General features: G+C 60.2%; 1 protein-coding gene across 2 annotated transcripts in view; it reads left to right on the top strand.

Annotated features, from left to right (window-relative positions):
- Positions 1-8527, top strand: part of FLNC (filamin C) — a 28022-nt gene extending 19495 nt beyond the window's left edge. The window contains exons 31-48 of one of the 2 annotated variants that reach the window (XM_061165746.1): positions 408-488; positions 800-899; positions 1195-1335; positions 1593-1721; positions 1808-1981; positions 2536-2697; positions 2793-2996; positions 3415-3567; positions 3656-3778; positions 3905-4147; positions 4320-4589; positions 4687-4824; positions 5088-5203; positions 5906-6038; positions 6128-6304; positions 6451-6669; positions 7313-7522; positions 7637-8527. In XM_061165746.1, coding sequence (XP_061021729.1) covers positions 408-488; positions 800-899; positions 1195-1335; positions 1593-1721; positions 1808-1981; positions 2536-2697; positions 2793-2996; positions 3415-3567; positions 3656-3778; positions 3905-4147; positions 4320-4589; positions 4687-4824; positions 5088-5203; positions 5906-6038; positions 6128-6304; positions 6451-6669; positions 7313-7522; positions 7637-7824 — 2961 coding nt within the window. In that variant the 3' untranslated portion in view covers positions 7825-8527. The remainder of the gene's footprint in view (positions 1-407; positions 489-799; positions 900-1194; positions 1336-1592; positions 1722-1807; positions 1982-2535; positions 2698-2792; positions 2997-3414; positions 3568-3655; positions 3779-3904; positions 4148-4319; positions 4590-4686; positions 4825-5087; positions 5204-5905; positions 6039-6127; positions 6305-6450; positions 6670-7312; positions 7523-7636) is intronic. The other variant, XM_061165747.1, reaches the window with a different exon arrangement.
- Positions 8528-10926: the final 2399 nt, after the last annotated feature.

The raw sequence follows: 10926 nt of genomic DNA on the forward strand, positions 1-10926 counted from the left end.
GGCCAGGCCTTCTCAGTGGGAGCAAAGAACCCCAGAACCCCTCCCCACGTCTGATGGATCCTGGGCCCAGAGTGCTCCAGGGTGGAGCCTGTGCTTTCCCTGCAGCCTCCCAACCCAGGAGGCACTCACAGCCCTGCCCCTGGCCCCTCTGGGCATCAGTCAGCTCTCTCTGGTAGAACCTGCTGTGTTCCTTCTGACCCTCGGGCCCACTATCCCCGTCCATCTCCTCAGGTGGCCCTGCAGGACAGGGAAGCCCTCGGGAGAGTAAAGCACCCGAGATAGCCATCCTGCCCTAGGGGCGGCCCAGGATATCAGGTCCCTGGGCCATTCTGAGTCAGCTTGTGGTCACCCGAGCTGGCGGGGACTGGCCTGTCACAGCCCGTGCTCTCCCGTGCCTTGCCTCCCAGGCGTGTGAGGCCATGCCCCGCGTGGAGGAGCCCCCTGACGTGCCGCAGCTGCACCGGCCCGGCGCCTACCCCACACACTGGGTACTGCCCCTCCCACCCGGGCCACACTCGCCCCCCACCTCCTCTTCCTTCATCTCTCTCTTCTTCAGCGGCCAGGGCCGGGGCATGGTTTGGGGGCCATCTTGGGGAGCAGGCGGGAAGTCAGGCGGGGCAGACGGATCCCGGAGCTGGGCACGGCACCTCTTCTCTTGCAGCTGACGCGCCTCTCCTGCCCTCTGGTTTCACCATTAACCATCTCGCTCTTTCCTCATCTTCTGTCTTCAGTCACGGCTCAGGCCGCGCTCCCCAGACCTTCTCCCAGCCACGTGACCATTCCCTCTCCCCCGCCACAGGCCACAGAGGAGCCGGTGGTGCCTGCGGAACCCATGGAGTCCATGCTGAGACCCTTCAACCTGGTCATCCCCTTCACCGTGCAGAAAGGGGAACTCACAGGTACTGCCCCAGGGCCCCGTGGCAGGATGGCCCCAAGGGGGGCCATGTGTCCAGGCCCAGCTCCTCCTTAAGAGATGAAAGCTGGGGCCCAGGGTGGGGAAGTAAGCGCCCCAGGATCACACAGTAAGCTGAGCAGAGCTGGGACTCGAGACTCCAGCCTCCTGTCTCCCAGGTCAGGATTCACCCTGAGGCCCCCTGGCTGTCTCCTGGTACCTGGGCGGGGGGAAGCCTGGGACAGCAGGGGGTGGAGCTGGGAGAAACTGGGGTCCCACACGTACCCGTGTCTGCCTGGCAGGGGAGGTGCGGATGCCCTCTGGGAAGACTGCCCGGCCCAACATTACTGACAACAAGGACGGCACCATCACGGTGAGGTACGCGCCCACCGAGAAGGGCCTGCACCAGATGGGGATCAAGTATGACGGCAACCACATCCCCGGTGAGTCGGGGGCCGGGCTGAGAGGAGTCCACAGTGGCTTCCTCCTCATTGGCCTTCTTTCACTCATAATTATTGAGCACGTGCTGTGTGCAGACACGTGTGAAGCCCCGGGAAGGCTGGTGTCCTGGTGGGAGACCCCGTCGGCACAGATGCAGGGCCTGGCAGGGAGGCTGTGGGAAGGTGTGGGGGTCCGAGGTGGGCTCAGGCAGCCCCTGTCCTCACTGCTGACCCAGCCCCCTTTCCCCCACCACCCCCAGGGAGCCCCCTGCAGTTCTACGTGGACGCCATCAACAGCCGCCATGTCAGCGCCTACGGACCAGGCCTGAGCCATGGCATGGTCAACAAGCCGGCCACCTTCACCATTGTCACCAAGGATGCCGGGGAAGGTGAGGAGAGCTGCCGGCAGGGGCTGCGGGCGGGCAGCCGGTGCAGGGGTGAGGACCTCTGACCGCGGCCCCGCCTCCCCCCACAGGGGGCCTGTCCCTGGCCGTGGAGGGCCCGTCCAAGGCGGAGATCACCTGCAAGGACAACAAGGATGGCACCTGCACCGTGTCCTACCTCCCCACGGCGCCCGGAGACTACAGCATCATCGTGCGCTTTGATGACAAGCACATCCCAGGGAGCCCCTTCACGGCCAAGATCACAGGTGGGTGTATGCGTGGGCACACATCCCAGCACACGATGGCTGCGCAAGCCCAGCACCTTCAGGTCTCTGGGGTGTTTAGGGTAGGGTGCCCTCGAGGTAGAAGAGGTCATTTTTGGATACGTGTAAGGAGTGCGCTGTTCTCTACAGCAAGTGAGAAACACTCAGCCACCCTTTGAAAACACACTCCCGCAGTCTTTTAAGTCAGGATGTTGATGATGGGTGAGGAAACCAGTAGACCTGGAGGGGCGACACACAGCAAGTAAGGGTTCTGGGCTGTGTGGTCTAGACTCAGTTTTCTTTTCTGGTTCCACAAAATGACCTGACTTAGAATTTAAATTTATGTAAATTAGGGGTTTAACCCATTCAGGACTGGGGCCCTAATCTTGGGCCCCTAACATGTGCATGGAGACTGTGCTCTCCCTGTCTCTGTGCGCCTGTTTGGGGGGTGAGGGGAGGGCGGGCAAAGGATCTGTTGAGTCCAGGGGGTCTCCTGATCCCCACGAGGGCAGGGCCTGCCTGGAGTCACCCCGCCTGACACACCAACTCTCCCCTAGGCGATGACTCGATGAGGACGTCACAGCTGAACGTGGGCACCTCCACGGATGTGTCCCTGAAGATCACCGAGAGTGACCTGAGCCAGCTGACCGCCAGCATCCGTGCCCCCTCGGGCAACGAGGAGCCCTGCCTGCTGAAGCGTCTGCCCAACCGGCACATCGGTGAGCATGGTGCCATGGGAGGGGCCCCGGGGAGCTGGGAAAGGACCACTGCCAGGCCCCGACCTCCATTCATGCCTGACCTCCCCCTGCAACAGGCATCTCCTTCACCCCCAAAGAAGTTGGGGAGCACGTGGTGAGCGTGCGCAAGAGCGGCAAGCACGTCACCAACAGCCCCTTCAAGATCCTGGTCGGGCCGTCTGAGATCGGGGACGCTAGCAAGGTGCGGGTCTGGGGCAAGGGCCTGTCCGAGGGACACACGTTCCAGGTCGCGGAGTTCATCGTGGACACTCGTAATGCAGGTGCTTCTTGCCCCGGAGACCCCTCACTGCAGCTGGTGCCTCCGGTGGGGACCAGTCCTTTCCTTCCTAGCGCCCCTGGGCCATACCCTCCCCTCCTGAACTTCCTGGCCCAGTCTCTGCTGAGATAAATGCCTCCCTGACACTTCTCCTGTGTCTAAGAGAAAGCTCAGCCATCCTGAGTTTGTCTCTCCCTCACTCACCAAAACCCAAGAGGCCTGCCTTAGAGAACTTTCCAGACTACCTATCCCTAACCCTCTGGGTCAGTGCCTGGCTCACCCCTTGTTCTTCTGCTGAGCCACCTTTCTTTAGTGGTTACGATGCCCCTTGGGTGTCTGTTCTGGGTGGAGCCTGCGGTTTGGGGAGGGGAGAGCAGATGGCAGTAGGGACTGAAGGAGACGTGTCCCTTGCCTCCCGCTAGGTTATGGGGGCCTGGGGCTGAGTATTGAAGGCCCTAGCAAGGTGGACATCAACTGCGAGGACATGGAGGATGGCACGTGCAAAGTTACCTACTGCCCCACCGAACCTGGCACCTATATCATCAACATTAAGTTCGCCGACAAGCACGTGCCTGGTAAGGCTCTGGGCTGTGGCTGGGATGGGCCAGGAGGCCGGAGACGAGTGGCCTGAGGTGGCTGACCTGCTCTTTCTCGCTCCTACAGGAAGCCCCTTCACGGTGAAGGTCACCGGCGAGGGCCGCATGAAGGAAAGCATCACCCGGCGCAGGCAGGCACCATCCATCGCCACCATTGGCAGCACCTGCGACCTCAACCTCAAGATCCCAGGTGGGCGCCTGGAAGAGCCTGGTGGGGTGGGGCTGCGGGGAGGGCCCAGAGCCCGTCCCCGGGGCCTCTGTCCTTCTGGCTTACTTCTCACCTCCCTCCCCTCCGCTGGCTCCATGTATCCCACAGGGAACTGGTTCCAGATGGTGTCCGCCCAGGAGCGCCTGACACGCACCTTCACCCGCAGCAGCCACACCTACACCCGCACGGAGCGCACAGAGATCAGCAAGACGCGGGGCGGGGAGACCAAGCGCGAGGTGCGGGTGGAGGAGTCCACCCAGGTTGGCGGAGACCCCTTCCCCGCCGTCTTCGGGGACTTCCTGGGCCGGGAGCGCCTGGGCTCTTTTGGCAGCATCACCCGGCAGCAGGAGGGTGAGCAGGACTGGGCGGGGGTCTTCACAGGGAGGTGGGCCTTCTGTCCCTCGGGACTGGACAGGGAGGCTGCTGGTCTGAGCAGAGGAGGGGGTGTTTACTGAGGGAGGGAGGGAAGGGCGAGGGTCTGGAGCAGCCCCGGTGTGGCCCTGACACTCCCCGCCCCCTGCAGGTGAGGCCAGCTCTCAGGACATGACCGCACAGGTGACCAGCCCATCGGGCAAGACAGAAGCCGCCGAGATCGTGGAGGGGGAGGACAGCGCGTACAGCGTCCGCTTCGTGCCCCAGGAGATGGGGCCCCACACGGTCACGGTCAAGTACCGCGGCCAGCATGTGCCAGGCAGCCCCTTTCAGTTCACCGTGGGGCCACTGGGTGAAGGCGGTGCGCACAAGGTGCGAGCTGGAGGCACAGGGCTGGAGCGAGGGGTGGCTGGCGTGCCAGGTAAGCGGGCAGGTGGCCGGGACGGGGTGGGGGCAGGACAGCCAGCAGGGTGGGCGATGGTGCTGAAGACCTGCCCCTGTCCCGTTTCCGTCTCCAGCCGAGTTCAGCATCTGGACTCGAGAAGCAGGTGCCGGGGGCCTATCGATCGCTGTGGAGGGTCCCAGCAAGGCGGAGATCGCATTTGAGGACCGCAAGGACGGCTCGTGTGGGGTCTCCTATGTCGTCCAGGAGCCAGGTGGGCATCTTGCTGGGCCTGCCCGACTTTCCAGACCAGGCTTCTGCTTGCCCCAGCAAGAGAAGGGCTCCCAAACCAACCCCTCACCTGGGCCGCTGCAGTTTCTCTGCCCCATTTCCCTCCACCCTCACTGCCAGGAATACATGTCTCCAGAGCTGAGCCCGACCTCGGAGCTCATCCTGGGCTGAGATCAGGGTGGGGACGTTTCCCCCCTATGCTGTCCCCTGTCCTGGAGCTTGTGCTGACTGGTCTTCTCTCCCCAGGTGACTATGAGGTCTCCATCAAGTTCAACGACGAGCACATCCCAGACAGCCCTTTCGTGGTACCCGTGGCCTCCCTCTCAGATGATGCTCGCCGTCTCACTGTCACCAGCCTCCAGGTGTGTGCCCGGGGGTGGGGTGGGGCCCTCCTGCCACCCTGAGAGATGGGCAGGAGTAGAGGATGGCAGGCCCATGTGACCAGGGACTTAGCAGTGACCTTGGAAGGTCCAGACAGATGGCCCCTCTCTCCCAGTGTTTGGACAACAGGGGGCTCTAGCTGTACTAGCTGCCCCTTGGGCTAGTCTTAGCAGCCTCAGGTGCCATCGTATCCCTCCTCCCCCTCCCCCATTCCAGAACTGGGCTCATCTTCAGGACCTGCCCCCACCCCCAGCCTCCCCAGCGGCCCCACCTTCTCCATCAAGTGCCCCCAGGGCAGTCTAGCCCACACGCCTCTTTTCCCATCCCAGCTACTGAGTTCTCGCAGTCCACACAGTGCTGTCCCAGCACTGGTTTCTCTGCTATCAGGCCCGCTTTACGGTATCTGGGTCTTACCTCCCCAACCAGGACAGAGCACATCATCTCTGGTCCTCCACCATGCCCGGCACAGCCAGGAGGCCCCACCTCTTAGCAGGTGGTTGCCAAGGCCAGAGACCCAGCCTCCGCCTCCCATTGCAGCCTTGTTGAGAACCTCCCTGAACTGGGCCAGGCGGCAGGGGGCAGCTGGGGGTGGGAGGAGGGAGCCTCCAGGCCGGGCAGGAAGGGAGATCGGTGCCAGGCTGCAGACATGAGCCCTCCAGCAGCACCCTCTGTGGTTTCTGCAGGAGACCGGGCTCAAGGTGAACCAGCCGGCGTCCTTTGCGGTGCAGCTGAACGGCGCACGGGGCGTGATCGACGCTAGGGTACACACGCCCTCAGGTGCCGTGGAGGAGTGCTACGTCTCCGAACTGGACAGTGGTGAGCTGGCCTGTCCCTGCCAGGCTAGGACCTTCTGGAAAGGGGGGGGGGAAAGACTAAGGCTCACCCACCAACCTCTGCCCCCACAGACAAGCACACCATCCGTTTCATCCCCCATGAGAATGGCGTCCACTCCATCGACGTCAAGTTCAACGGTGCCCACATCCCTGGCAGTCCCTTCAAGATCCGAGTTGGGGAGCAGAGCCAGGCTGGGGACCCAGGCTTGGTGTCGGCCTATGGTCCTGGGCTTGAGGGAGGCACTACAGGTGAGTGCCTGGGGCTGGGGAGAGGGGTGGGACAGTGTTGATGAGCCACAAGTCCTGGCTGAGGTCTGCTCCGGGGAGCCTGGGCCCATCTCAGCTCTGGGCCCCAAGCCCTTCTTGTCTACATCCTTGCTGCCTCTGGTCCCCAGGTGTGTCATCAGAGTTCATCGTCAACACCCTGAATGCGGGCTCAGGGGCCTTGTCTGTCACCATTGACGGCCCCTCCAAGGTGCAGCTGGACTGTCGGGAGTGTCCTGAGGGTCACGTGGTCACTTACACTCCCATGGCTCCTGGCAACTACCTCATCGCCATCAAGTATGGTGGCCCCCAGCACATCGTGGGCAGCCCCTTCAAGGCTAAAGTCACAGGTGAGTGTCCTGGGTGGGGCGAGGTCCCTCCAGTCCAGCCCATCCTGGGCTGCCTCCAGTGGCCATTCACATCTGGGTCTGAGTTGGCCCCAAACATCAGGGTTTCAGGTTACCAAGAATAAAGTGGGCCTGGCTTTACACAACATGCCATTCTCTACCTTCTATGTGTGGACTTGTGTACATCATTTTTAAAAAATCAAATCCCTCTCTACTGTCCATCCCTTGACTAATCTTTTCCCTGCAGTGGCTCCCCAAGTTTTCACTTAACTCTGCCCTCCTAGCATCCCCCGTTTCTGACTTCCAAGAAGACATAGCTCAGCAGACATATACCCGATTTTCCTTTTGGAAGCTGTGTGAAGGATTGGTTGGATACTTGTTCCTTTTTAAAGCAGGGCTCTACCTACCGTGTGACTTCGGGTCCCAGACAAAGCCCAGAAGGGTGGGGGTGGGGTGGACAGAGCCATGGAGGCCCCAGACCTGGAGATAAGCCTGCCTGAGAGCCCTGTGTGAAATGGGCTGCTGCTCCTAGGATGCTGCTGCTGAGGAAGGGAACGTGGGCTGTCAGGGCTGCCACACGGGGCCTACCGCCTCGGGAAGAGCAGGCCTCTGACCCAGCTCGTGGCAACCCCACCCTGCCCCTCAGGTCCCCGGCTGTCTGGAGGCCACAGCCTTCACGAAACATCCACGGTCCTGGTGGAGACTGTGACCAAGTCGTCCTCAAGCCGGGGTTCCAGCTACAGCTCCATCCCCAAGTTCTCCTCTGATGCCAGCAAGGTGGTGACGCGGGGCCCCGGGCTGTCCCAGGCCTTTGTGGGCCAGAAGAACTCCTTCACTGTGGACTGCAGCAAAGCAGGCAGGCAGCGGGTGGAGCGGGGGAGAGGGGGCCATCTCCCAGGGTGGGCAAGTGTGCGCGAACATGGGGCCAAGGGCCAGGGGTGAGCCTGTCCCTTGCTGCCTCTCTCTCCAGGCACCAATATGATGATGGTGGGTGTGCACGGGCCCAAGACCCCCTGTGAGGAGGTGTATGTGAAGCACATGGGGAACCGGGTGTACAACGTCACCTACACCGTCAAGGAGAAAGGGGACTACATCCTCATCGTCAAGTGGGGCGACGAAAGTGTCCCCGGAAGCCCCTTCAAAGTCAATGTACCCTGAATCCCAGAAGTGCCTCCCCCAGCCTCGGCCCCCACCTCTGGCCAAACACACTCACAGACACACAGACACACACACATAAATGGGCCACACCCAGATGCACGCTCGCAGAATCAGACACCACAAACACCTGCCCTAGGGTGTGGACAGAGCGGCACTGCCCCCTCCCTGCCAGGCCCTCTGGCTGGAGGGCCTTGTCTGTTTCAGGGCAGTGTCCCTCGCCTCAAATGTGACATGAGGGTGAACTGGGGGTTGGGGGGCCAGGGAAGCCCTGTGTTTTCTGGTGGGGCTGAGGCCAGTGGGGGAGCACATGTTTGGGGGTGTCTGCATGTGTGAGAGAGGTCACCCTCAAATCGCACTGCCAGCCGGGCCTCCTAGCCACTGAGGACTGCATCCAGCCCCTCTGGTGGCCACAATCCCAGAGTGTTACGACTTGGAAAACGAAGCACAGTCAGAGGAGAAAGTGTACCTAGCGGCAGCTGCACACATGTCCTGGCTCCGGGCGGTTGAGACCCCAGCCAGGCTTCCTGGGGGACGATTTCTCTCTCTTTCTTTTTTAATAATTGCACAGCTCTGCCCCATGGGGGGGCCTTTTTTACACACTGCGAGGCCCAGCTTTCTGGGGGGCTTTTGCACATGTCATGCGGCTCAGCTGGGAGCCGTTTAGGCGGAAAACTCCAAATAAAGTGCGGCCTGTCGCAGGGGAGTGGTTGTTCCTTGTGTGTGTGCTCTCCTTGGCTGGCCAGCTCTGGCTGTTGACCCTGAACCAGGCCTTGGGAGGCAGAGGCTGGCTGCGTGTCCCCTGGAGGACCGAGTCAGGTCCAGGGGAAGGGCCTGGGGCAGAGAGGCACCCCTCTGGGCCATCTATTTGGGGAGGTCTGGAATGTTGACAGAATGCTCCAAAGAAAAGGGGGCATGTCAGGGATGTGGGCTTGGTCCTCAGATTCCTGGAGAGCTGGAGGTGGGAGAGGGAGGCGGACACAGTGTTATAGAAGATTGCCCCGGGGACCACCAGGAGGCCAGTTTCTGTTCAGCCGGATCTCAAGGATGTTCTCAAAATCAGGACCTTAAAAAACAGTCACCCTTGGCTCATGCAGGAATACTCCTCAACCAGCAGGCAGGCAGAACCACAAACGAACCCAGAAACCTGTCACTCCAGCTAGGTCCTGGGTCAAAGCGGGGTCTCCTCCGTCCCTCCAGCCCGACCTTGCTTAGGGCCTCCCTCCTGAACTGGTCCCTCCTTCCTGATCCACCAGCAGCTCCCTTCCAGCTCACCACACTGCAGCCAGAGGAGGGTGGTCACATTACAGGAACTGTGTCCCTCTCTGGTCCAAGGTCCTTCTGTGGCTCCCTTCTCTCCAGACTGGTCTACGTGTCCTAACAAGGCCCCCAAAGCCCATAGGTTCAGACACCAGCCTCCCTACCCATTCATTGAAACCTCCTGCCAAGCTGGCGGCGTGCCCTTTCTCACCACACCCTCCACCTCCTACCCTCTTCACAACTTCTAGATTCCCAGACCCACGTGCTGCAGTTTGGGCCTCTGCCCTGGAACATCCTTGCCTCTCCACCGTCCTCACCTTCCTGGCCAACAGGAAGCTTTCCTGAACCCCTCCCTATCCTCCCAGACCTGCCCCCCAGCCCTCGTGCTGCCCTGGGGCAAATCTCTGATTGCATTTATTACCACTACCCTCATCTGTAACAGTGAATCTGAGGGTGGGCCTGCCCCACCAGACTGCACTCCCTGGCCTAGGAGGTCCAATACAGACAGGTGTGACCAACGAGTAAATGAGCAACTGAGTAGCCAGAGCAGGGCAAGGGAGCTTCACTCAACTGATCCCCCAGCTCTAGACTCATTCCAGACATTCGGCATGTAGCGGTGGGTTGACCAAAGAAAACCCAACACACGTGGCCTGGCTCCAAATACGTCCATCCCCCACCTCTTCACTCAAAGGATGTCTGCCTCCTGGCTCCTCTCGTCTTTCTCTTCCCCCTCAAGACCCCTCCAGGGCCTCTCTTTCTGTAAGTCCATCCCTCTCCCTGTGATATTTTTACTCTCCCCTCAGTCCCGAGAGAGTTCCTTGAGGACAGAAACTATTTTATCAATCTCGTGTCCTCAGCCTCTCCATGGCCACAGTTGATAAAGGTTGGTTGAATGGTGTGTGTGATGAATGGGGTGCTCTCACAGCTCCCTCACCTGACAGACCCTTGAAGGCGAGATCCCTTCTCAAGTTCCCAGCCATTCATGGCCATTAAGGGCCAGCTCTGTGCCAGGCACCGAGCCAGGTGCTTCTACACACATGCTTCCTCACTCTCTGCCTCCCCTCCCACCTCGCCCCAAGATGGGAGCGTTTTTCCTGCCAGGTTGCCGGCCTCCTCCTCAGCTTCTGCTGCCCTCTACCTGTGAGGTGATGTGTTTATGAATATTCAGTCCTGCTGCTCACCCTCAGTGGTAGCATGGTCCCAGCTGCTAAGCATGTAGAGACTCTGCCTCACTCAATCCTAACAGCTCTGTGAGATGGGCACAAAATTACCTAAAGAGATCAAGGTCCTGGGAATTTTGGTGATGAGTCCCAAATCATACCTCTAAGTGGCAGAGCTGAGATTCATACCACTTATGTTCAAATCATGAACCTATCACACATGTAACCACCAGATCAGACCATCCGGACAGCTCAAGTGCTCTCAATCTGCAGATCAAATGCCAGATGCCAGGACATCTGTTTGTTAGAAGGGAGGGAGAGCGAGGGGACCTTTCTCCTTCAACATGTTCATCTCAGAGTTCACTCTCTCAGGAATGTGACTCCCGTCCATCTAGCTGCACAGGCCAGAAACCTGGAAGTCATCTTGTCTATCTCCCCAAACATATCTAATACCAGTTCTGTCCGCTTTGTCTCTAAGTATCTCTTGGCTCCACCAGACTCTCACATTCCCCATTCCCACTCCCTGGGATCTGCCCACCATCATTCTCTTCCCACAATGGTTTCTTCTCCTTCAGTCCTGCCTCCTCACACAGCACAGGTCTCAACCTATCGCTAGTACATAAATTTGGCCATATCATTCTCTTGCTTAAAATCCTTCAGTGGCTTCAGAATAACTCTGTCCTCA

Source organism: Dama dama, chromosome 18, assembly GCF_033118175.1.
Source record: "Dama dama isolate Ldn47 chromosome 18, ASM3311817v1, whole genome shotgun sequence".
Lineage (NCBI taxonomy): Eukaryota > Metazoa > Chordata > Mammalia > Artiodactyla > Cervidae > Dama > Dama dama.